The sequence below is a fragment of the Antedon mediterranea genome, chromosome 3 (genome assembly GCF_964355755.1).
Source record: "Antedon mediterranea chromosome 3, ecAntMedi1.1, whole genome shotgun sequence".
Lineage (NCBI taxonomy): Eukaryota > Metazoa > Echinodermata > Crinoidea > Comatulida > Antedonidae > Antedon > Antedon mediterranea.
This window is the reverse complement of record NC_092672.1, coordinates 12546638-12573833: the sequence shown is the minus strand read 5'-3', so window position 1 is coordinate 12573833 and position 27196 is coordinate 12546638. Positions and strand designations below refer to the sequence as shown.

The 27196-nt window shown below is 32.0% G+C and overlaps 2 protein-coding genes across 2 annotated transcripts; both read left to right on the top strand.

Moving 5' to 3' along the window:
- The first annotated feature begins 224 nt into the window (after positions 1 to 224).
- Positions 225 to 19724, top strand: LOC140044044 (uncharacterized). Its single transcript, XM_072088525.1, has 15 exons — positions 225 to 248; positions 458 to 554; positions 6757 to 6861; positions 7310 to 7414; positions 8003 to 8107; positions 12837 to 12941; positions 13393 to 13497; positions 14599 to 14700; positions 16848 to 16932; positions 17176 to 17332; positions 18035 to 18138; positions 18529 to 18699; positions 18877 to 18957; positions 19473 to 19601; positions 19702 to 19724. The coding sequence occupies exons 1-15, from the start codon at positions 241 to 243 to the stop codon at positions 19722 to 19724; spliced, it is 1482 nt and encodes a 493-aa protein (XP_071944626.1). The 5' UTR covers positions 225 to 240.
- Positions 19725 to 19727: 3 nt separating this feature from the next.
- Positions 19728 to 26985, top strand: LOC140043597 (uncharacterized). Its single transcript, XM_072088119.1, has 11 exons — positions 19728 to 20151; positions 20518 to 20607; positions 20725 to 20919; positions 21184 to 21429; positions 22076 to 22270; positions 22434 to 22595; positions 22705 to 23007; positions 23560 to 23640; positions 23736 to 23943; positions 24172 to 24207; positions 24410 to 26985. Exons 1-11 carry the CDS (start codon positions 20038 to 20040, stop codon positions 24937 to 24939), a joined length of 2160 nt encoding a protein of 719 aa, XP_071944220.1. The 5' UTR covers positions 19728 to 20037; the 3' UTR covers positions 24940 to 26985.
- The last annotated feature ends 211 nt before the right edge of the window (positions 26986 to 27196 follow it).

Here is a 27196-nt window from a genome sequence, read left to right as displayed (position 1 = left end):
TACAATAAAAATTAGCTCAAAACCATAATGTTTTTTAAGATTTTTAAGACTTAATATAATTATACTGTTTAGCTCCAACAGAGAATTAAAATAATTTGTGTTTAAATAAAACAAACAAAAAACAACAATTTTACGTAATTAACAGGTAAATTAATTTTATTTATTAATATATGCTTAAATGTTGAGTTTCATTTTTCAGCAGCCACTGAATGATTGGCAACTACAGAGTGCATTTTTTCAATGGATGAGTAAGTTATTTCTTCAAACTGTGGAGGACTGCATTTTTTTTTATGGAGAAGAAAGCTTTACATTTTATATCCAACAAACTTTTAATATTATAAATAGTTCAACGAAAAGTGTATTTATTATTATTTAGAAACATGAACAATAAACATATTAACATTATCGACCGAATATTCTTGCCATGATGCATTTTTATATTCTTTTTTTTTCTCAGAAAAGTATTACTAAGAGCTGTATCAAGCTATACAGGCTTGGAAGAAATTGAAGAAATATGTAAAACATATCCACATCTTGTGAACTCCGTAGATAAGGTATAGAAACTATATATATATAATTATACAATCCATATATTTTTAAAAGGATATTATTCACACTGAACACTGAATCCAGCGGATTAATAGACATACAGTAAACTGACTCAGCGGATTAATATGCATACAACGTTCGGTATGAGCTTTCTCATAAGGATTAACCGGAGCTTCAAAAAGGTCTTCAGAGATACCGTACTTCTAATTGCGTTGAATATGATCTTTTCTATAAGTTATACTAGCTTGTCAAGTGAATATGACTTATTTATGAAATAATACACCCTGCAAAAAGTTACTAAATCTTTGCAAAGTGTTTTATACTAAAAGAAATATGATATAAAACGTTTACGGTGAAATTAAGTGGGTGAAAAACAAGAACCCTTTTTTAAACTGTTGATTAATGGGTATGAAAACATTTATTAATAAACAATAACAGACACAATCTACTCTACTAATAGACTATAACTGCGGCCTCACTACACTTATTTGAGTTGAGATAACCCGTAAAAGAAAAAAAAACGGAAGGCGTGTAATCAAGCCACAATAGAGATAATTTATTATACTATAGGTCGTGCCCACAGATGGTTCTCGAATACACAGTAATTTCAGCGTAACAAAACTGGCGATTTCAAATACCGCAGGACTATAATACATTGTCGTTTACAGAAACGAATAAATAGACACGATGTTTTATGTAGTCAACTAAAATTAGCACCCTGGGAATTACTTCCGAAGGAGAAACTTATCACAAAATGAGTCCAGATTTTTTATTTGGACTCATTTAAAGAAACCCAATTTGTGTTTTGTATGTAACATTAGGGTTGAGGGATGGGAAAGCGGATAAGTACACAGAGGAACAATTTTTAAATATATTCTTTATCCACTCAGTAACGAACTATTTTTTCAATGTTTTATAGGCCTATAAATAGTATACTCTAAATACAGTAAAACATTTGCGATTTACCGTAATACTTTGTTAAAACTGTCACTGTCATAATCGATTGAAATATTAAAGTACATGTCATGGTACACCACTACGACGTTTATATTTTTGGTAATTATTAATTAATATAAACGTTGAGAACGAACTGTCAGTATAAAGTTTATTTGTATATAATAATGTGTTTATATCTAACAGTAGAGCCTATCCACAATCTCAGTAATAAAGTTTATTTGTATATATTTTTATAATTACATCTAACAGTATACGAACATTCACAGTAAGAAATGTTCGATTCAAATGAGGACCAAAAATAGTTGGTATTTACAGTATTGTCAAAGTATTGCAAGTTTATTCTCAAAGGGCCCATATATTTACCTACCGTATGTGTTAAACCAAGGGCTCATAAATTTACCTACTTGTGTTAAACCAAACTCTGGCAGACTGAGAGATTGGGATGTTCCATTCATCGCAAATCAATACATTTGTATAATCGTATATTAAATCTATCAAAATAGTATTTTTTTAAAGAAAATCGGCCTGTCTTCAACATTATGATGCTGTTCAACCGGTTTTCAGCTATTAAAAACAATTATCGTAGGAGGAGATAGGAAAATGCGAAGCATCCTCGCATTTTAGTGGCGGGTATTTTTCAAGATGGACATCCATTAGACAGTGTATACCACGATCGGAAAACACCCCTATTTGGAGCAAATCGTTGAACCTAAATTCGTTTTAATCGTCAATAACTAATTATCTAACTTAATTTAAGTAGTAAACAGGGTACATCAGGTGGTTAAAATCAGTACCGAAAGTACGAACCAACTTTATATACCATCGAGTAAAAATTCTAGAAGTAAAGCGCGATTTACCGAATTTTGCCCTTACGTAAATTTATATATAGATTACATAGCCTATGTAAATACGCGAACGTGATTGGTTGAAACTGCATCACATGACTACCGCTGCGAGGATCGTAAATCGTATATATGTATCCTCGAGAACGATGATATTGACTGTGTAATTTTTGCGTAATTATCGTGTCCCCTGTCATTAAACATAAACATTCTCGAGTTCGATGATATTGACTGTGTAATTTTCATGTGGCAACACTCGCGTTTGCCGATAAATAAACAAAAGTCATCTACTCGATCTTGAACTCGGGTGGAATTGCCACTCCATCGCAAGACAACGCTTCAACCGCTGCGCCACGGAAGTTGCTTGAAGAAATTAATCTTCTAAACTATTTAAGCTATGCATACATAGCGCCCTCATTTGTTTTTAGTCCACCCTAAATGTGATGAAACACAGTTTGTGATTGGTCAATACTCACGGTAGTAACCTAGTAACTAGTACGCGCTGAACATCCGTTGATTCGGCTCCTCGAACAGAAGAAGACAAATTGTTTATTCGGCCTACCTGATTTAATATTATTATTAATAGGCTTATTGATGGAAATTCTCCTGTTAATTTAAACGACCTAGGCCTAAGTGAATATTTTATTGCCAAGGAATCATTAATTAGTAATTATCTGTATATTATTCTTCGCAAGGTAAGGTGTCTAGGCAGGCTTGTTTAAATACAATACAAATACATAGGAGGCCTAGCCTAGCTTCACCCAACCCAGCAGACTTGTTCTTGGCTATATAATATAACAGATATTGCCTTTTATATCGGTTAAATATAAGATTTGACATCCCCTCGGGAATGATATTAAGTTCTCGGGAAATATATATTCCCTCGAACTTAATATCATTCCCTCGGGGATGTCAAATCTTATATTTAACCTCTAAACAGTCAATATCTGTATAATATAACTTCTCAATAGTAGCCTATGACATAACATGTAGAAATCGCAATAAGACCTATGGATTATACGCTAGTATCGTCTCAGCTAACTGCACTAGCTAGGGAGATTTTATTTCTAATATACGCCACATGTTATTTCATGCAAATTATTCCAGATGAGCGTTACATTGCTCCCTGCAATGTTTACACAGATCTGTTCATATTAGATTATTTTATCTCTTTTTTTGTATTATATCACTGTTAAGTTTTACCATTGATAGGCCTATCTAACAATTATACATTGCTACGTGTTGGCTTAAGGGGAACATTCAATACATTTAATGTGATTTATAGTTCATTTTATCTGTCTGTTAATAAAACCATACTGAAAAACAGTCTTATCTACACTAGTGTGGAATAAGCGAATATATTTTACTTCTGAAGCAACAACTTTACTTGATTCGTCATCAATTTAATCGGCCAACCGCCTTTTTTGGTAAGACCTACCTGGTGAAGAAATGTAGAACTACTCACCCATCCGGTATCTGAAATCAATTGATTACTGTAGCATGCACGGTTCTACTGACTATATCACTCGGATTAGAAGATGTTTTCTATGGAAGTTGCATAGCTGATTTTTTGTACCCGGGTAGCTACATAAACTTGATATCTTTTTAGATTTTTAGCAGATACGTGCATTGACCACATACTACTTCACAAGCATCTGATATAATGAATTTCTGCCTGCTTGACTTCTCTGAACCATTGTGGTTTGTAGCATCGACTGACTTTCCAGTTTTCCAGCAGATGAACAGTGTCTTCATACCACTTGGATTATATTTCGAATTTAGAATAAAATATCTTTTAAGAATAGAAAATTCTGCTCCAAGTGATGTAATGAGAGGAGAATGTCGATGATTCCCTATCCAAACTCCAAGTATAATTTAATTCGTTAGTAGCTGAGAGTAGGGCGCCTAAACCAAATAGATTATGAAAAATTCATTAAACAATTTTATGAATTTCAACATAGAAAAGCGCAACAAAACGAGCGATTTGGGTCAATGGTGTAACACTTATTATGTATAAATGGATTTGGAAACATGGCATGCTCAACAGGTCAAAAATATTTTTTATTTCAAAATTTAAACAAAGGCGAGGCTTATTGGTACGACAACAATTCTATGAGATAATAGGTTACACTCTCTATAAGCTCCAATATTTCACACGCATTCAATATAAATTATGTTGGAATGGAAGAATACTTAATTAAAATTACAAACATAGACACATTGTGACTAAACTAAGACTAGGAATATTATAATTAGAAAAATGAAGATGGAATCGTATTAGGCCTAATAGAAATGATAGACTATGCAAATTATGCTCTCTACAATCAATTGAAGATGAATTCCCTTTAATTTATTCAGATAGTAGAACTAAGTTCCTCTTACACAAATAATCCATCTAAATTAAAATATATTGTCCTTATGTCTACTACAAATACTGATCTCATTACTAAACTCAGAAAATATTTAAACGCACTCTATACATTGTATGTTTGCCGTCTGCCAAAGTTGATTGAAACTACCCCCTCTATAATTATTTAACGGCAAGCTAACTAGAGAGGGAAAGAGGCGAGATACATTTTTGTTGTTGATGGTTTTGATTGCTCTCAACTCAAGCATGCATTTAATTCGGGTCAGTCTAATTACCGAAAACAACTGAAAACAACCGAAAATAACCGAAAACAACCACAAATAACCGAAAACAAACCGAAAACAAACCGAAAAAAAATTTAAAAAATCTAAATACCGAAAACAAATTTTGTATAATATTTTTTTTAATGTCGCCCTCTATTGATGGGTGTTTCTAAAGCTAAGACCTTACAGAGGCGCAAAAGTCATGGAAGACCCTAAGAAATGGTAGTGTGCACAAAATACAACTCAAAATCGTACAAATTCAATACACCGTAGATTACATTTACTTACAAAATCTATAAACACATTTCGTTTTTAGTCTTTTCAAAAACAAAGCATGATTTTACCTAACTTTGCGTTTTCGTCCCCGGTTTTCGTCACTTATTAAGTGAATACTGAAGCGATTAAGGATAAAAACGTTATTTACTCGACTACAGTAATTTTACTGAATAGATTTTATTGTGAATCCTTTATAGTGAGCTTGTTTTATGTATACTTTATAGTCCCTAGTATCTTTGTATAATTATCTTTGAAAATCTATAATTAAATCGATCATGATTAACCATAGTCAATTTACTTTCTATACTATGGATTAACATATTCACAAATTGTAGGAGCAATGCGCTGGTTTCTGGATCAAAAATCGAAAGACTAAAATTAAAATATTTTTATAGATTCTGTAAGTAAATGCGATGTTATCGTTGATTGATTGCACGATTTTTAGTTGTATTTTGTGCACACTACCATCGTAGGGTCTTCCTTGGCTTTTGCGCGCGCGGTTTTGTCTCTGTTATGGTCTTAGATTTAGAAACACCCATCAATAGAGGGCGACATTTAAAAAATATTATACAAATTTGTTTTCGGTATTTAGATTATTTTATTTTGTTTTCGGTTTGTTTTCGGTTGTTTATGGTTGTTTTCCGTTGTTTGTGGTTGTTTTCGGTTGTTTAGGGTTGTTTTCGGTTGTTTTCGGTAATTAGACTGACCGATTTAAATCTCACTGTTGATAAATAGTAGTTTGTTATTGTTGTTTGATTTAATTTTAACGCATTTATTGTGATTTTGAGATCCTCATCTCTCTTCCAAGAAGTTTGTTATGACACTGGCCAAATGTGGTGAGACAGATTTTGTTACTTGTTTATGTTATTTAATAGTTAACGAGCATTTTAGCCCTCCCCTAGCCTAGGCCTAGGCCCTAGGCCTACTAGAGGCTAGCCGAATTGTGAGACCCTATACTCCGTATATGTCATATACATAGTGTGTTTCTTTATTTACCTTACCTCGGGTTGGCACCGGCACATGTATATTATATCGGCCAAAGACCATAATAATAATTGTTTCTTGGATCATTCAAAAGGAAAGAAATTAACCAACCAACCAACAATTCAGATGCTAACGGTTCGTCTAGTGTAAATTCTGCTTGCACCTAGCCTGTAAAACGTTCATTCATGTAAAGTACGGGAGCTGCGAATCCCAATGGATCATAAATTGAACAAATAATATCTAAAATAGTTCATCTATATTATCTATTTATTAGTATCTTTTAGAATACATACAAGCAACAAATAAAATGTTTAACATGCATATACATGATAACTGGAAAATAAAAGAGAAAGATTAATAACAGAGACGGCATTATGGTAATATAATAACTGTTACTGTAGATGCACTTGACTTGAAGTAAGTTTTCGGAAGCGTAAACCCAACAATGGATCGTAAAAACAGATGGATTATGCGACGTTGGCAAGCGTCAAGTTTAATCTAACTTTCTTCTTTCCAGGATGGAAACACACCGCTACATAGACATGTTACGCTTGGCGATGGTAATGTAGAGATAGTGAACAGTCTTATAGCTCACGGAGCATCAATCACAGCAACAAACAATGTAAATTACTCTTATACAATGTTGTTTAAAAATCATTAACGTAATTATTTGTACTGTATTAGTTAACACTACAAATTAATTTGTATTATCTCCCGTTATAAGCAAATCCTAGATTTGTTTAATGTGTTTTTCATTTGAAAAATGTTTAGTTATTATCAAAGCAAAAATACAATTTAAAGTATATTGAAAATCGTATAGCTGTAGCGTTTTAGATCAAACAAGACGCTAAATTAATACTTTTAAAATGTGTTCAGTGCTAACCCCTCTGTATTATAATAATTAAAATCAGCAAGTTGTATTATTTTCTTAATACCAGGTCTTTCTATATAATTTACAGTCACTCTTAATGAATTAGAAAATGAATATAGAAAAGAAAAATATTTAATATAATAATACATTTATTCTTAAAAAAAATGCGTCAAGTTTAATCTAACTTTCTTCTTTCCAGGAGGGAAACACACCGCTACATAAACACGTTACGCTTGGCGATGGTATTGTAGAGATAGTGAACAGTCTCATTGCTCACGGAGCATCAATCAAAGCAACAAACAATGTAAATTACTCTTTTACAATGATTTAAAAAGCATTAATTATTTGTATTAGTTAACACTACAAGTTAATTGACATTATCTCCCGTTATAAGCAAACCTTAGATTCGTTTAATGTGTTTTTCATTGGAAAATGTATAGTTATTATCAAAGCAAAAATACAATTATATTGAAAATCGTGTAGCTGTAGCATTTTGGATTTAACAAGAACCGAAATTAATACTTTTCTACTACTGCATAAGTAACCACTAGATTCGTTTAATATGTTTTTCATTGGAAAAAATGTATAGTTATTATCAAAGCAAAAATACAATTGAAAATATACTAAAAATCGTATACCTGTAGCGTTTTAGATCGAACAAGACGCTAAATTAATACTTTTAAAATATGTTCATTGCTAACCCATCTGTATTATAATAGTTAAAATCAGCAAGTTGTATTATTTCTTAATACCAAGTATTTCTATATAATTTACAGTCACTCTCAATGAATTAGAAAATGAATATAGAAAAGAAAAATATGTAATAATAATAATAATACCTGTATTCTTGAAAAAAAATGCGTCAAGTTTAATCTAACTTTCTTCTTTCCAGGATGGAAACACACCGCTACATCAACACGTTTATTTTGGCTATGGTGAGGTAGAGATAGTGAACAGTCTCATAGCTCACCGAGCATCAGTTACAGCAACAAACAATGTAAATTACTCATTTACAATGATTTAAAAATCAATAACGTAATTACTCGTATTAGTTAACACTGCAAGTTAATTTAAATTGTCTCCCGTTATAAACAAACCCTAGGTTCGTATAATGTGTATTTCATTTGAAAAATGTATAGTTAGGCCTATTATCAAAGCAAAAATACAATTTAAAATATATTAAACATCGTGTAGCTGTAGCATTTTAGATTGAACAAGACGCTAAATTAATAACTCTGTTCATTGCATAGCCCGTCTTTATTTTAATAATTAATGTTGTATGTATAGAAAAACAACATGGATGGCAAACATAAAAAAGGAAACAGAACTTTTCACACGCGGACCTATACACATGCTAGCTCAAAAACGTACTGAGTGGCGAACACAAGTGAGACGCGCAATGTCTAACGACGATTAGCGTTTTAGGAGGGGGGGAATAATAATAATAATAAGATTTTTATAGCGCACATACCACTCCAGAGTGCTCAAGGCGCATTTAAAAATAAAAAAGAAATAAATCATACAAATTCCTGGCAAATAAAATGCAATTTCTTTGGAGGGTCCCCATCCGTTGTTATTCTGTCGCGGTCCCGGACCCCTACCTAGGTGACCAAACAAAGGAGCAGGATACACATTTGCCTTGCCACAGACGACCGGGTGCTCAGAGACAACAACCAAGACAGAGGCACCCCAAAGATAATGCTGGCCAGGAAAAGGTATACAAAACAATTCTAAGTCTAAACAACTTTAAGAAACCTCATGATTTCCATATGCCTTAATGAATAAATGTGTTTTTAATAATTTTTTAAAAGTATCAACAGTTTTGCAAAATCTTATAGAGCTCGGTAGAGCATTCCACAGACGAGGAGCAGTAACGGAGAATGCTCTGTCACCCCATGAGTGGTGAGACTTAGGCTGATGTAGAAGCAGCGAGTCACTAGAGCGCAGATTACGTCCGGGAACATACAGCCTAAGCATGTCAGAAATATATTCAGGAGCCATGCCATTTATAGACTTAAAAACAAAAAGTAATATTTTAAAAACAATGCGGTACCTAACAGGGAGCCAATGCAATATTTCCAAAGTGTTTGATATGTGTCCATATCTTGGTAATTTTTTAACAACTCGTGCCGCTGTATTTTGAATCAGTTGGAGCCTGTGGAGTTGTTTTTGTGGTAGCCCGTATAGCAAAGAGTTTCCCATATCTAGTCGTGAAGTGACAAAAGCATGAACAAGTTGTTTAGCTGCTGTCTCATTTATAAACTTACGAATCCTTCGAATGTTTCGCAAGTGAAAAGACGACGCAGAAATAGTTTTTGAGATATGAGAAATCATAGTCATACCCACATCCATTTCAACCCCAAGATTTCTAACCTGCCTAGCCGGGTCCATTTGGGTTTCACCAATGTGAATAAAGCTTGGTGGCAGTTTTTCCAACTGCTGTTTTGATCCAAAGAGAACAAATTCTGTTTTTTCATCATTTAATTTAAGAAAGTTGTTTTTCATCCAGACACGCAATTCATAGATACAATGTTGGAGCAATTCCAAAGAAATGTCACTGTGTTTCATAGTAGGTTTAAAAGAAATATAAATCTGAGTATCATCAGCATAAACATGATAGCACAGATCATATTTACTTATGATATCCCGTATCGGGTGTAAATAAATAGTAAAACCATTGCGGCCCAAGAACAGATCCTTGTGGTACCGAAAAGTTTAGAAAAGAAGCTTTTGAAATAGCATCACCAATACATACGTGTTGAGGTCGTTTTTCCAAATATGACCGACACCAATCAAGTGCATTTCCTTCAATACCAATATAAGTACTGAGTCTATTTAGCAACACAGAATGATCAACCGTATCAAATGCTGCACTTAAATCTAATAATACTAGAGCAGTTAGCTTTCCATCATCCATCCCACGTAGGATGTCATTATTTACACGAAGTAATGCCGTTTCAGTACTGTGATGCGCTTTGTAGGCAGATTGATACGGATCAAGTAGGCCATGTTTTTGTACATGCGACAAAATCCGTTTAGAAACAACCTTCTCAATTATTTTTCCTAAAAAACTAAGATTCGAGATAGGTCTGTAGTTTTTCAGAATCTCGGGATCTAGACCTGTTTTTTTCAATGTGGGTCGAACATGGGTGACTTTTAGAGACTCTGGGAAAGAACCACTTTCAAGAGACTTATTAACAATATGTGTGATTAATGGAATAAATGCAGAAGTACATTTCTTTATCAGTGAAGTTGGTACCGGGTCAAGTGCACATGATTTAGAGGGAGAATTTTTGACAATTTTTAAAATTTCCTCATCACTTGCAGGTTCGAACTGAGAAAACCGTATAGACCTAGTTAAACCATAAGATATATTACATTTATCAGAAGCAGTTATAACTTCGCCAGTATTTTCATTTTCTAGTGAATCACGAATTGATTTAATTTTATTTACAAAAAACACAGAAAATCTTTCAGCAAGAGCTTCATCGGAGACAGACGAAGGAAGGACCGATGACTTGGAGTGATGTAAAAGTTTATTTACTATATTGAAAAGTTTCTTTTGATCACCTGTGCAGTCACTAACCAGACTAGAGTAATACCGCGTCTTGGCCTTTTCAATCAGTCCATTTACAACGCATCTTTGAACACAGTATTCCTGTCTATCCTTAGGAAGCTTTGATTTCATCCATTTACGTTCAAGTTGACGACGTACTTTCCTTTCAGATCGAATTTCATCGGTATACCACGGTTTAGCGTCCTTTTGCCTAATTGTTTTGTTCTGAACTGGCGCATGTAAATCAAGTACAGCTCTGAGATCAGAATAGCTTTCTACACTGTCTTCAAGAATTACACTTAAATCAGTTATATTAAGCCCCTTTCTCACAGAGCTGAGTGCCAGGAATATTGCGGGAATATACCATTACCATGCCGGTATGGATTTCTGTGAGAACGGGTCGTCTCGGCATCATGCCGGCACCATGCCGGCATCGACATGACCTGCTTTAGACCTAGTAATATTCTAGGGATATTCCCCGCAATGCCAGACGGGCATTCTGTGAGAACGTAACGCCGTTATATTCCCGGGTTCCCTGTCGAGGCTTCAGACACCTTGCGCGGTAAAGTGTATGGTTGTATCACTTTGGCGCCGATTCAATTCAATTAACAATAATAATGTCGAACTGGAGGGATAATGAGATAAGAGAGAGAGAGGGACAAGAAGAAATTTGTAGCATAATCTATAGCAGGCCTAGGCCATATAGCTCTTTGTTGGTGCCTAACTAGCCTGACCCTTCGTCGCCTTGTAAATTGTACAGCCTTCTAAGGTGTTTTACAGATTGCCGATGACGACTAATTAATTGCTGTACCTGTATAATATATGCACAATATACTGTACATAGCATTTATTGCATAAATATGCTATAAAGGAAGATAATAATCTGTAACTTAACATTCGCCGCCATATATCCCTAGACAAAAATAATAACAATAAAGGACGCCCTCAATAATTATTTTGTCAGAGACTTTTTATTGGCCGAATATGCCCGACTCCTTTCTCACAGAAAGCCGGTATATACCGGTTATATTTCCGGCACGATAGTCCGATGAGAATGGGTATATGCCGGTAACGATACCAGCACGACGCCAGCACTGTACCGGTATATTGCAGACACATCTGTGAGAAAGGGGCTTTAGACACACAGGCTTTAATGTCATTTGTGAATTTCTCAATATCAATTTGTTTTAGGTTGCGACTTTTTCTTACAGTTTTTGTGTGTTGTGGGCCGTTTAAGATCAAACTTGCAAAATATGGCAAAATGATCTGACAGGCCAGGGTGTATCTTTACATCCGAGAGAAGTAGATCATCTCTAGTGATGATAAGGTCGAGGCAGTGCCCACTACAGTGTGTGGGTTCATTTATATGCTGCTGGAGACCAAACGATCTAAGCAGTGTTTTAAATCTATCCGCTGCCACATTTTTTTTATTATCCATATGGATATTAAAGTCTCCGCAGAAAACAATTTCAGACGAAAAGAGAATAAAGTCAAACAACATTTTTTCAAAATCATTTAGGAACTCTGTAACAGACAAGGTTGGTGGTCGATATATGTTAACTAAACGAAGAGATTTCGAGTTAGACGTAATATGCACATGTATAGCCTCAAATGATGCATATGTATGTACATCCGTTTTCAAGTTAACAACTAGGCTTGACTTAGACAGAATTCCAACACCACCCCCAGTTTTGTCCACCCTAGGGACATGCACAAAGCGATATCCTAGTGGAGTTAAATCTCCAATCACAAAATCATCATCTGGTCTTAACCAGGTTTCAGACACCGCCACTACATCTAGATTATAGCTAACAACTAAGTCCACAAATTCATCACACTTGTTACGCAGTGAACGTGCATTTAGAATGCCAAAATTAAGATGTGCTTTTTCTATAGACCTATGCTTTTCTGTGGATTTAGTACTCGTCTCACCATTTCCAGATACTTGCTCCACTCCTTTTCTTGAGGCTTTGCGTTGCGTGGATCGAGCATTAAGTACACATAATTTTAATTTAGAAAAATGAGTACTTATGGCGCTGTGTTCTTTTGCAGTCGGCGAAAGGACTTAGAAAATGAATTAGAAAATGAATGTAGAAAAGGATAAATATGTAATAAATACCTGTATTCTTAACAAAATGCGTCAAGTTTAATCTAACTTTCTTCTTTCCAGAGAGGAAACACACCGCTACATGGACACGTTGAGTGTGGCCGTGGTAATGTAGAGATAGTGAACAGTTTTATAGCTCATGGAGCATCAATCTCAGCAACAAACAATGTAAATTACTCTTTTACAATGATTTAAAAATCAATAACGTAATTATTCGTATTAGTTAACACTACAAGTGAATTTAAATTGTCTCCTGTTATAAGTAAACTCTAGATTCGTTTAATGTGTTTTTCTTGGAAAAAATGTATAGTTTATATTATCAAAGCAAAAATACAATTTAAAATGTATTGAAAATCGTGTAGCTGTAGGGTTTTAGATTGAACAAGACGCTAAATCAATACTTTTAAAATGTGTTCAGTGCTAACCCTTCTGTATTTATAATAATAATTAAAATCAACAAGTTTTATTATTTTCTTAATAGGTTTTTCTATATAATTTACATTCACTCTTAATTAATTAGAAAATGAATGTAGAAAAGGATAAATATTATAATATAATAATACATATATTCTTAAAAAATGCCTCAAGTTTAATAATCTAATTTTCTTCTTTCCATCAGCTTGGAAGCACACCGCTACATAAACACGTTACGTTTGCCGATGGTAATGTAGAGATATTGAACAGTATCATAGCTCACGGAGCATCAGTCACAGCAACAGACAATGTAAATTACTCTTTTACACAAAAAAACTCTTTTTTACAAAGTTAATTTAAATTATGTCCCATTATAAGCAAATCCCATAGATTCGTTTAATGTGCTTTTCATTGTGAACAAGTGTAGCCTATAGTTATTATCAAAGCAAATTAAGTATAATTTAAAATATATTAAAAATCGTGTAGCTGTAGCGTTTTAGATTGAACAAGACGCTAAATTAATACTTTAAAATGTGTTCAGTGCTTACCCGTCTGTATCTATATAACAAACAATGTAAATTACTCTTTTAAAATAATTTAAAAAATCATTTACGTTATTATTCGTATTAGTCAGCAATATAAGTTAATCTAAATAAGCTCCCGTATAAACAAACCTTGGAGTTGTTTAATTTATTTTAATTGTGAAAAGTCATATTTATTTATCAAAGTAAATATAAGTTTAAAGTATTTTAAGCATCATATAGCTGTCACGTTAATACCAATACTTTCAAAATTATGTTCATTGCTAACACCTCTCCACGTCCCAATTAAAATCAACTAGTTGTATTATTTACAGTACTGTTATACTGTTGTCTATCGTAGATAAATAACAAAATACTCTATTTACTTAACAATTTTTTGACCATAGACCTTGCGGACTATGATGCCGAACCAATAATGTCGCTTATGTGTATGATTTCATAAAAAGTAATAAAACGATGGGACCCCGTTTACATTACTGAAGTCAATTTTTTACCCTAATTCTGATTTATCATCGAACTTTCAATCTATAATCGATAAACATATGCTTCACACCCCGGCTGTCATTCCCGGCTGTCCACCTGCCAGACGCATTTCCAGTTGCCTCCAGAGTTTAAATAATTGTACTTGTATAATCGCCTACACCCGCCAGACAAGTCCTGGCGATTTGGCAGGGATGATCATCGAAGTTACCTACTGAAAGACGAGTAGCCCACGAGAAGCAAAATATACAATAATTAGATGTAGTAGTTAATTGCTTGTTATAATTGTAGGAGCAGAACGAATACAATATTAAATTTGTTTAAACCTTAGTTCTAGTATCTAAAGTGTAAAATGTATATTATAATACATAAAACTTTCTGCTCTCCAGGAGGGAAACACACCGCTACATGGACACGTTAGGTTTGGTGGTAATTTAGAAATAGTGAACAGTCTCATAGCCCACGGAGCATCACTTAAAGCAAGAAACAAGGTACCGTAAATTAATGCAGCAACATTGCATTTGCATTTTTAAATTTTGCTTATTAAGCAAACCACTACTGTACGCCTATATCCAAGGTATACTCTTATTTTGATTAGGAGTATGTTATTAACTTAACTAATATTACAAATCTTTTGTTAACTAATACACAATAATCATCATCTTGATGGAGCCAAAGAATATCAGAAAGGGCGCCAATTGTTTAAAGACATTATGTTAGCATCTAAATATTAATGCTACTAAATTTTTTTAATTTTATGTATCTCTTCCAAAGCCACCGAACGGTACGTGCTCACATTTGGCACACTGATGTTTATTGATGGGCCGCACACGATAGGCTATGTCACTTTGCTGAATTTTAAGGATAAACACTAAAAAAAGCAAACAATAGCAGTAATTTGACGTCTCAAAGAAAAAATACACCCAAAAAGTAATAGTTTGTGTCCGAGCGCATCGTCAAATTTCGACTACTTTTTGTGTTGATTTATTCCAATACTTCATTAACATACTTTCGTTATGTTATTGCGCGCATCATGGTATTCACACAGCACCATTTTTCCATTTTCGTAAAGTCCCATATCCAGTATTGCTTTCATTTTGTAGCTCATGGTTACTTAAAAGTGAAGGAATACTTGGTGTATAACAACATCCATGGCTTTTTATGAGGGAAGAGTGCGCTTATATGATACTTACTCATCCCATGCGAATTAGTATATAATCATATATTAAAGCAGACAAAGACCACGCGGAGCACGGGTTACTGCTAGTGGTGGTAAATTCTCATAGATGCGATAATTAACATGTACATTTAATACAGTATCGACTATTCTTTTATAATATTTTTTTTAATAGCATTTTTAATAATAATAATAATAACTGGTGCTTGATATTGCGCATTATGCTGAAAGCATTAATGCGCTTTACATAGACAGAACAATTTAGAAAATTAAAAATTCAAAATGTGGCTTTTGAGAGATTTTTAAAGTGTATTCAATCACAATAAACATTAAATGGTAGAGCAGTTACTATTTTGTTTGTTAGTCCAAAGGTACTCAGATTGTGTCATATTAACGTGTGCACACTATTTTAAACTTATGCATGTGTTTATTACAATCCGGATTATGTAAATTACTAGTTTACTCGCTTCTCTCGCATCTAGGTCGTCCACAGATGCTTCTCGAATACATAGTAATTTCAGCGTTAAACAAGGCCAACAGCCATAAGTCGCATGCTCTCAGAAAAAACATCAAAACAGTTCAAAAAGTACAGAAAAGCGATAAAACGCATAGTGATACCGGACCGACAGACAGACCGACCGACCGACATAGTGAACTATTGAGTCGCGTCCACGCGACTAAAAACTGGCGATTTCAAATGTACGTACCACAGGACAATGTCATTTATTTACAATAACGAATAAATAAAAACGGTGATTTATGTACTCAACTAAAATTAGCACCCTGTGAATTACTTCCGAAAGAGAAACTTGTCACAAAATGAGACCAATTGTTTGAGTCAAATTTAAACAAACTTAATTTGTGTTTTGTATGTAACATTAGGGTTGAGGGATGGAAAAGAGGATGAGTGCAAAGAGGAACAATTTGTTAATATATTCTTTATCCATTTAGTAACGAAATATTAATTGTTTTCATGTTTTACAAATAATATATCACTAAATACATTAAAACATTGCGATTTAATACTTTGTTGAAACTGTCACCGTCATAGTCGATTGAAGTACAGTACAGTACATGTAACGATACATCACTACGACGTTTATATTTTTTTGTAATTACATTATTAATTAATAAAAACGTTGAGAAGCAACTGTCAATAATAAAGTTTATTTGTATATGTGTTTATATAATGTAAAACAATTTATGAAAAACACCTCTATTGGGAGCAAATCGTAAATTCGCTTTAATCGTCAATAAATAATTATCTAACTCAATTTAATTAGTAAACAGAGTTACATAAGGTGGTTAAAATCAGTACCGAAAGTACGAACCAACTATATATACCATCAAATAAAAATTCTAGAAGTAAGAGGCGATTTACCGATTTTTTCCCTTACGTAAATGTATATATAGATTAATAAAGTAACAGTGGATAATACTTTAATACAATTTTTTGTATAGCGAGGACAAACACCAGCATCTGCTTTGAAGGATAATAGTGATATCTCCAAAGAAAAGAAAAATACGATATTGAAGTTACTTGACAGTAAGTTTGTATTCATTAATACACTTTGATTGAGTTTTGCATCATGAATATTAAAGTACAGTGTATTACTAATGACACACAATGAATATTGTACTGAACCTTTGAACTGTATGAATGTGAAGAAGATGAGCTCTCATAATGACAGTTTTAAAACTATGGCTTTGAATTGATTCTTAAATGTAAAATATTTGTATTTGTACATTTGTTTTTGTATATTTTACATTTATTTTAATCGCAATTTAGTTCCAGTTGAAATATTAGCTAGAGGTAAGAGCGCAATTAGATCATTTCAAAATGAACTTGAAAATGGTGAGATTGCAGTTGTAAATTCAAGATGTATGTTTCTCGGGAAAGAAGGTGCTGGAAAAACTAGCTGTGTAAAGGCCATGCTTGGACAAAGGTAACACAAAAACAAAGTTATTTTATAAGATGCACCAATAAAAAAATACATGATCTTCATCAATATAAAGTATTTATAATACAATTTGAATGGTGTTTTTACCATTACAGTAGATTAAGTTCTCATTTATTTCTAATCCTGTATTCATGTTCTCTATAATAGTCATGGCAAACATTCCTTATCAAAAAATATATTAAAATCAATCTTTTGTTCTTTGAACCATTTAAAACACTTTATCTTTTTTCATAAGTATCTCTAATGCAATTGACAACATTTAACGAGTTGTTTGGATTTCTTGTTTATAATAAGTTTGGTGCTGAGTATTTTGATATGTAATTATTCAATAAAATACAAAAATTGGTATTAGTGAGGTTCTTATTTTAAATAGTTGATACCTGAAGTTTCGTCTTTGAGTAACAGGTTTTCATTCCTTTTCGAATAATAATAATGATGATGATTATAATGGCAATTATGATGATAATGACGATGATGGTGACATTAACGGTGATGTTTATGCAAATTCTGCTGCTGAAAGTTTCAGTTTGTTTTAAATATCCCCAAGAAGTGTGAAGCATATGCTTATTTACTTGTGATCTTCACTTCGTTTTTATTTTAAATATATTAATATTTTAAGATGAACTATTGGATACATTCTCCTTTCATTAAATCCGACCTTTTTGAGTTCATTATTCATTATTATAGATTTAAATCCAACGAACCATCTACTGATGGTATTGCTATCACAACGACATTGTTTCAAGCAATTGGAAAAGAGTGTGACAAGTGGAAGAAGGAAGATATCGACGGTAAGTTTGAAAAGAAGAATTCAACCATACCAAATAACACATTAACTGTTCGTTCAAAGTGAGCTGTCCCCACAAAAGAGAGAAACTCTCTCTTTCTTCTTCCTTCAACAAACGCATAATTGCCTGCTTTGGCCAATTTGTGTATAGAGATTAATTAGTATCATAATAAAGGTAAAAACGTACCGGTAAGGTACACTGGAAATAATATTTTTATTCAATACTTAAAAATGCATTTTGGTCTATAATTACATAAATTACCTACATATTTATTGTATTTTACAGGTGATGATGATGATTTGATGATGTATCTCATTTCTCTAATTTTAGTATTTTAATTTATCTCTATGATGTTTATCGTACAATCTTATTTCACCTTTTTTTTTTAAACAGTTATGGAGCTCAACAAGAAAATACGGGAAGATGCACTTGCAGAAAAACTTGCAACACAGTTAATAAAGGAAGAAATGGATGATGGTGAAGGAAGTTCAGATATGTCAACATCTAAATCTGATTCCCAACTGGAATCATCAGCAATCTCTTCTTTGGATCCAGTAAAAATAGGTATGATGAATATCTACTATAATATCTATTACAAGGGTATTTTTATTATTCTAAACAAACTGTATTGGTGATAATAATCAAGTTAAGATGCACTCATAGAGTATTGAAACATACATAAAAGTGAAATGTTATACAGTCTATTATATTGTATCAAAAATATATTATAATGAATTGCAGGAACATCCCCGAAAACGCCTGAACACATCACAGCAAATATGGAAAAACAAACGTCAACTGAAACCAAATTCCATTTACAAGGTGCAGCACCTTCAATATCTGATTTGGAATGTTCTATATCTTCTGACTCTGTGTCTTCAGTGGAAGGTTTGATTATTTTTTAAAATATTTTTGACGATCATTTTGCATAAATAAAGTGTGGTCGTTTCGCATACAATCACTTTACTAATAGGCCTAACAAGTCATCGCACGAATTAATAAACAACAAATTAATTGCATGACAATATCTAAAATATAATTTATTTTCTTAAGAAAAGTAAATAAACCAATTTAATGTAAATAATAAATTAATGTAGTGTATTATACATGCTGATACTGAAAGAAACACAAAATTAGCACACTATAACTTCATAGGAGTGTTGTTTATATTATTGTTTCATTATTATTAATATAAAGTAGTACTTGTTAAACTGTGGAGTTTATACAGGTCTATACATGATTTTCACTGCTCTAGTATATAATAATATAACATTGTATTCGTTATGAGTGCAACATGACACAAATAATCATTTTTAGTTATACATTTTCGCCGACAGAAAACTCCAGATTCAAGCAAACCCAGAGAATATTTCTTTCTTTCAACGATTTTTCTTTAGGCGAGGCTTCTACATTTGATTCCAGAGAGTCTGATTACACGTCATTGGCAGTGGAATCGGCAAGAAAGGGTTGGACTCATTATTTGGTTTTCTTTATATTTGATAAAATAATATGTATGGCATTATACCATTGTTATGAAACATTCTGGAAAATTTTGTTCTCAAAAAGTTTGTCCAACCAGGGAAGAGTGAGATTTCTTTTCTTGTTGCAAACAAATAAATGTATTTATTCGCTGCTCGTTCAATTCTTTAATCATCCTGACTGATGTATTTATTTATTGTATAAACTTTTTTTATCCATTTTAACATTCATTATGTCTACTCACAACATTATCAGACCAGTCCATCTATCCATATCCCTATCTAATGTACACACACCCCATTGATTTGTAGTCATTATTTGAATTTAGAGAGTCAACTAAAAGAAAATCTGACAATTCCCGAATCCATTCAAAGAAAAGTTGTTGCTAAAATAAAAAAGCGAAGACAGAAAGATAGTTGGTCGATGAAAAGGATTAGGAAATTATTTGTAAAAAGTGATGATTCAGAAAGTATTCCAAGTGACGTAACTACTATATGGGACTACGCAGGTCAACTGGACTACTACATAACGCATAGGGTATGTTCCTATTTTGTTGTTTGCTATTACTTAAAAATGTCTTAAAAATTTAAAAATAAATTTATTGGTGCATGTTTAAAAAAAGGGCCTTGATTTGCTTGTTTACGTATCTATTTTATTAAACAGACCTTTAAATTATATTTTAAATTTTATTTGATTTATGTATTTTTTCTTTTGTTCATAGTTTTTGTTTCATATGTTAAATGATTATTAAAAAATAAAGAGATTTGCTCATAGTGACAGTACGACATTGTGTTGTGGTATAACATTTTCACTAATCTATTATTACATGTATCAATTAACACATCCCTAATGAATGACCTGGAGTATAAAAAAAGTTATTATTATTAATTGTATTTTGTTTAGTTTTTCCTCACAAATCGAGTATCCTACTGTGTAGCGTTTAATTCGTGTGATAACTTGGATGAACCAGCTAATCCACGAGATTCAATTACAGTAAGTGCCTACAGTACCTACTTATTTGCTCGAATACACTTTATTAAATATGCATATCTTTGTTATTGAGAATATTTTAGCTTACTTTATAAGATTGCATTTTATTTGTGATTTTAGAGGACACTAGGAATGACCAATTTGGAAATGAATATGTTCTGGATAAGGTCCATTTATGAACATACTGTGGCACAACATGGTCCAGGAAGTCCCATTAATATTGATGGCAAGATCATCGAGTCACCTCCTATCTGTTTGGTTGCTACACATATGGACACATTTATTAAAAAGTCAAAATCTAAAAATTGGATCAAGGTAACAGACGTACATTAACATTAAATAAGCTTACAATTTTGCAACGGTACAGTATGTGGTATACACGGACGGGATTAATGCTGAATTATTTAAAACCGATACAGTGATGAAATTTAAATAGCGTAGCCTACGAATTAAATCGTGTATTAAGTTTAATTATCTGTTAGATTTATTCAAATCAGAATATGAAATAACAGTTTGTAAGAATAATTACATTCTTGTTGTTGTTATAGCTTGTAATTATGAAAACTCTTTTTATTAAAGGAAGTGGAGGATAAGTTTCGTAAAATGTTTGAAAAAATGGAAGGAATGCCATATGCCGACCATGTAGATCGTGAGATGTACATGGTGGATAACACTGTAAAATCGCATGAAGGTATAAAACAACTTAGGAGAAACGTTGGTCGTTATATGAAGGCCATGGTGAGAAGTGTTCCATTAAAATGGGTGGATTTGCAAGAACAGTTGCAAAAAATTGGAAAAACAACACTGTGTATTACTTTTACTGAGGTAAGCTTTTGTTTTTAATGTATAACCGTTTATTTTATGTTGTCACAACTGTAAACACAGATTTATAAAACACATATAGAGATGAACGCTAGTACAAAATAATTTATTATCTTATTAAAAATAGTGTACTATACGGTAACAATTATAATTTATAACGTCATAATTTGAAGGTCACATTTCTGTCTACAATGTAATGTTGCCAATTTCTTTGTTGAGCCAGTGATGTGAATTAATATTACAAAAGTAAATATAGATGTCTTGTCATTTTTTAGTATTTGGAAGTCTTCATTATTGTACTATTTTTTTTGTTTCAGTTGTTCCTGCAAAACATGAGCAATTAAAATTATTAATGAAATCAAACATTGAATTGTTTATTTCGTAATGTTAATAAAAGCTAGTTATCATTCTAAAAAAACTGAACAAAGATAATGTAAATTAAATATAAAAAATGCAAGGAAACAGTTACATTTAACCAGAAATAGGCCTTCTTGACAATGCGATTTCTAAAATGTCTAGTCAAAAGGAAGAATGTTAGATAAAATTATGTTTTATTCAACAATAAGCTGTTTACAATTATTTTAAAGGAAAATATCAATATTTATTCACCAAATTCAATAAATTCTATTTTGTTATTAATTTGCATTAGACATCTAAAATCGGCACTGAATGTGGAATTTCAAAAGATGGGCTATTCACTGCCATAGCGTACCTGAATGACATTGGAGTTATCATGTATTCAAGTACTAACAAGAAATTAAGAAACACAGTGATAACAAATCTTTACATGATGATTGAAATGGTGACAAAAGTGATCACAGTAGTTGAACCAACTATTGAAGTGGTAAGTAGATAAGGTTAGCAGCAAAATAATTGTCACAAAACGGATTTAAAATATTGACATGTGGATACATGATTACTTTTAGTTAGTTGTTTGTTGTCAACATGTATTGTGGTTGTATGAATACGTTTACAAATTAGTTTTTGTATTTATTATTTGGAAACAGAAACAATTAAGAAATCTTTGGAAAAAGCTTAACAAGGAAGGGATCCTTGAGGAAAAATTGCTACGGCATTTATGGAAAAGAGAATTAGAAGAAGATCCAAATCGTTTTGATATTTTTACTGAAGTGATGAAAACATTTGGTTTGCTCTATGAGAAATTAGAAGTAAGTTGAACAAATTTGCTCTTAACTAAATCTGAGATAATTTTAGTAATATAGTTCGATGTTATATATTATATTGTTCATAACACTACAAATACTTATTTTACATTAGCATGAAAGCGAAGATAACCGGATGTTCCTGGTTCCATGTCGGATGAAAATTAAGGATGAAAGCCTTAAAGTTGAAATGGACAAGAAACAGAAGGTATCACTTTATCTTACACCTACGGACTTCCTTCCTGATTCTGTGTACAATACATTAGTTGTTGCATTTCTAAACCTGGTGGAGCTTAAAGGTAGAGGACGGGACCCAGTTGTATTTCAAAATCGTAGTGATTTTGACTTTGGAGATCATGAGGTTCGTTTAGGTCCCGTGAAAATCGACCATCAAAATGAAAACAAGCATGCGTTGAAGGTACGAACATTTATTTAACTCATTATTTACAATAATTTGAATATTTATTATTTCTGTTGATTAGCTAGCATGTCTTTAGAAAGATTTTAAACAAATATCAAATTATCAATTATTTCCGATCATTTTCTGCATGTAGAAATTTGGTCTCCTAAACATTCAATCAGTTTTAGCAGTAGTGAGAGCTAAGTACGTCTGATCATGACTACACAGATGGATAATAATACAAGCTGTGATTACAACATAATTTATGTATTCTAATAATATGTATTCATTTAAGATTCTTAGAATAAAAGTAACTTAGACAATAAAACAACAAATAATTTTATAATAATATAACTAAAATTAATATAGAGGCTATTTTGTGTTACAGTTTTTAATGTTTTGGTATCTAGGTTGCCCAACGGGTATTTGTAATTCTCTGAAAAATTCTAAAAATTAAATGATACATTATATTCACCAAATAAATGTACAGTAATGAATATACGTAGACGTAAGCAGTGTGAGATAGAATATGTTAAATAATTCAACAAATCAATACATCTTTTTTAACAGCTTGAAATATCCCGTCGAACTAAAGTTGACGAAAATAATACAGAGGAAATATTTGAACTAAAACCGAGCTTATGCATTGAGGTAAAGATTCTAATATTGTAATGTAATAGCTTATCTGAATGCAGTTATAAGAAACGTTTCATTCAAACTTATTGATTATGTATTTTTTGTTTTAGATACTAAGCTATTTACAGCTTCAACTAAAGGCTGTGCTGAAAACTAATGAAGGAATCGGTTACAACCTACGTGTGTTGTGTATCGCCTGTTATCCAGAGCACATTCATTTACACGATCTGGAAGAGTGTTTAAAAGAAGACAACAGCACTGTTCCATGTGGTGAGAAGTCGATGAAAACTGATCGCTTAAAGCGTTTATTTTTGGAAGGTGGGATTACACATTCATCAATATTGTGTTTAATGACAAAATAAATATGTATTTTATGACAACTAACTATATTACTTATATATATATTTAACCTACAAATAAATAACAATGATATATTTCAGTGACAAATGTACGTGAATATCTATGTAATGATAATAAGTATATCTACACAGCTTTTGAAGAATTAAAATTAAAATATAACATCATTTATTATCATTTCATTTCCAGGCAGAAGTAGTGTGGAGCCATCACCAATTTATCCAGGTAACTAATATACCAACGCACCACAATAGGAATGATACTAGTGAATTGAATGTGTTTATGTCCATGGTGTTCAACGATATACACTGTGTACCAAATAATGCGTGTATTCAATTGATAGTATTCATCATATTGCGCAATATGATTATTACAATTTCTAACTTGAAAATCTGAATGTAATTGTTTTCGGTTTTCTTTTTTACAGGATCATCCGAAGAGTTTGAAAAAATCGTGGTAAACATATCGAGCTGGTTTGATGAACATGGCTCAATTGATAAACTGAAGGTGTTATGCAAAGATCTGATAACACCTTACAATGATTTGCAAGATGCTGACTGCATACGTTTCTTCAACCTATTGAAACGATCTGGCTATCTAACCAGTACAAACGTTAAAGTTCTTGTTGACGCAATTAATGTCACTGGTACCAATGGTGTTCTGGAGGTCAACAAACTGTTAAAGGAGACATTTGATAAAACCAACCAGGGTATCACATCCTTCTCAACATATCGACAACAACTAATTCAGTTCGGTGACGCACTTTCGAAAGAAAATACAAGAGATCTCATCCGTTTGAAAAGTGTTCTAAAAAAACAAAGTAACAACCAATGGACTGTGATATTAGATCTTGAACAAAGGGGGATTCTAAGGGAGGATAACTTGCAATCATTTATTGCATTTTTAAAGGAGAATAACATGACTGTTGCTGCTGAAAAGTTAGAATATAAGGCTTAGCATTGATGCCGAGTATATTACCAAACTCAATGTCGGTAAATCAATCACCTGTTTGGGTTCCAATATTTAAATGTAAACAATATAAAGCTCTGTCTACACTATCAAAGTATTTTTTGACAAAAAAAGTGTAATAAGCCAAGATATGGTAGTGATATCGCATCATCATGTCCATATATGGGTACATCACATTTGTTGACACATAAATTTTAATAATGTAGATAGATATTAATGAAGCCAGTTATATTAATTGATTTAAATTTCCACCAAATGCAAAAAAAAAAAACTTTTATAAAAGCCAAGAAAATATTATTCAATAACTATTACAGTATTATTCTTACATAAAAAAAAATATCCTACTAAAGAAAGTTTTTTTCTCTATAATTGCACTACATAGTTAATAGCACTTTGGTCCTTCCATTTAAAAGTACTCTTAGATCATTGATAATTGTGGTAAGTTTGGCGAGATTCAGATAAATACTGTCCTTTATAGGTGGAAATTATTAATAAACACTATTCTCTTTAATATTAAACTTAGTAGTATTCATTCAATAATTGTAGCCAAGTTTGATGAGATACAGGCATACGGGGTAGTATCGGTATGGTATTTAAAATTCGTATATAGTATGTCAGCGGAAAAGAAATTTTTAAGAATGCGTAAAGGCCTAACTAATAATGTATATACAAAATCTTAATTAAAAGAGGTCTGATACCATTTCACCTTCTTCATTAAAAGAGGTCTGATACTATTCATGTTCTTAGTTAAAAGAATTCTGATACTATTTCATTTTGTTCTTAGTTAAAAGAAGTCTGATACCATTTCATTTTCTTAGTTAAAAGAAGTCTGATACCATTTTCATTTTCTTATTAATTAAAACACTTCACTTTATATTTCTGAAACAAACATTTCTTTATCAGTTGGTGGTATTGCTTGCAATGTTTTTGGATGCGTTTTTCTATGTGTTGTTTAAAATGCACGTTTTTTTTTTACTCAAGCTTACTGTAAACTTGATACAGCAATGTTATTTTTGTAGAATAGGCCTACGGTATTCGGTACGGTAAATTAATCATAATCATATTATTATTATTTTTGCTTTCAATATATTTATTTGTAAATATGGTCAAATTAATACATTAATGTATAACAATATAGATGTAAACAAAATACATACAATATAATCAATTAATGATAAACAAAAGACCATAAATAGGGGATCAAGATTAGAAGTAAAAATACTTGTCTCATAATGACCCCAAATAAAAAACAAACGAAAAGAAACAACAATAAAAAAGAAAACAAACCAATATAAAATACTAAAAAAATAAAGATTGCGCAAATAATTATCAGTCATCTGACTGATACTTTGATAAACATTGCATTTTTATATTTCTTCTAAAAAGTTTAATTGATTTAACGTTAATGGTGGCTTTTCCTCAGTCTTACGAAAGGGACAAATAATAAATTAGGTTTCCTTATGTTATATGTATGTAGTAATAAACGATTAGAAAAAAACATTGAAATCGATATAGGTAACAAATTATTGACATACTGAAACATAAACGAAGTAACTTGAATTGTGTGATGGTCATTAATTTTTACGATGTTTAACTTCTTAAAAAGAGGTTCAGAGGGCGTTCTAAATGGCGAAAAAGTTATTAAGCGAACGACACGTTTTTGTAATATAAGAATTGTGTGTAGATTTGAAGGGTAATCGGCTGCCCAAATAATGTTGCAATATAATAAATATGGTAGAATATTTATTATATATTTATTATATACTTTATTATATAAAGAAAGTAGAACATGTTGAGGAAAAAAATATCTCAGTTTGCTATAATACCTATGTATTTAGAGATTTTATTAGAAATACGTTTTTGATGCCCAGTCGAATTAAAATTTTCATGAATTAATACCACAAGAAATAAAGTTTCGATCCGTCTTTCTAGCCTTTCACCATTTAGAAAAACATCAACATTTTTGTTTTGCAACTTATGCTTAATATGACGATTATGAAATAGAATAAAATTTGTTTTTGAGGTATTAATTAATAGCTTATTTGTTTTGAACCAGTCACTAATCTTGCACAACTCATAATTAAATGTATTAATTAATTAATAACAAAGCAATATTATTATTGGAGTAAAATAAAGTAGTATCATCGGCGAAAGAGACAGTGTGCAAAGTGTCACTAACTAAAGTTAAATCATTAACATACATTAAAAATAATAAAGGTCCGAGAATGGACCCTTGTGGCACACC

Excerpts from the sequence above, each read along its gene's own strand:
- LOC140043597 (XM_072088119.1), top strand. The coding sequence starts at position 20,038 with ATGAAAAGGATTAGGAAATTATTTGTAAAAAGTGATGATTCAGAAAGT. Across the intron at positions 20,608-20,724 it reads ATCCACGAGATTCAATTACA|AGGACACTAGGAATGACCAA; the intron begins GTAAGTGCCTAC and ends TTGTGATTTTAG. Across the intron at positions 24,208-24,409 it reads GCCATCACCAATTTATCCAG|GATCATCCGAAGAGTTTGAA; the intron begins GTAACTAATATA and ends TCTTTTTTACAG.
- LOC140044044 (XM_072088525.1), top strand. Across the intron at positions 12,942-13,392 it reads CAATCTCAGCAACAAACAAT|CTTGGAAGCACACCGCTACA; the intron begins GTAAATTACTCT and ends TCTTTCCATCAG. Across the intron at positions 17,333-18,034 it reads AAGGCCATGCTTGGACAAAG|ATTTAAATCCAACGAACCAT; the intron begins GTAACACAAAAA and ends TCATTATTATAG.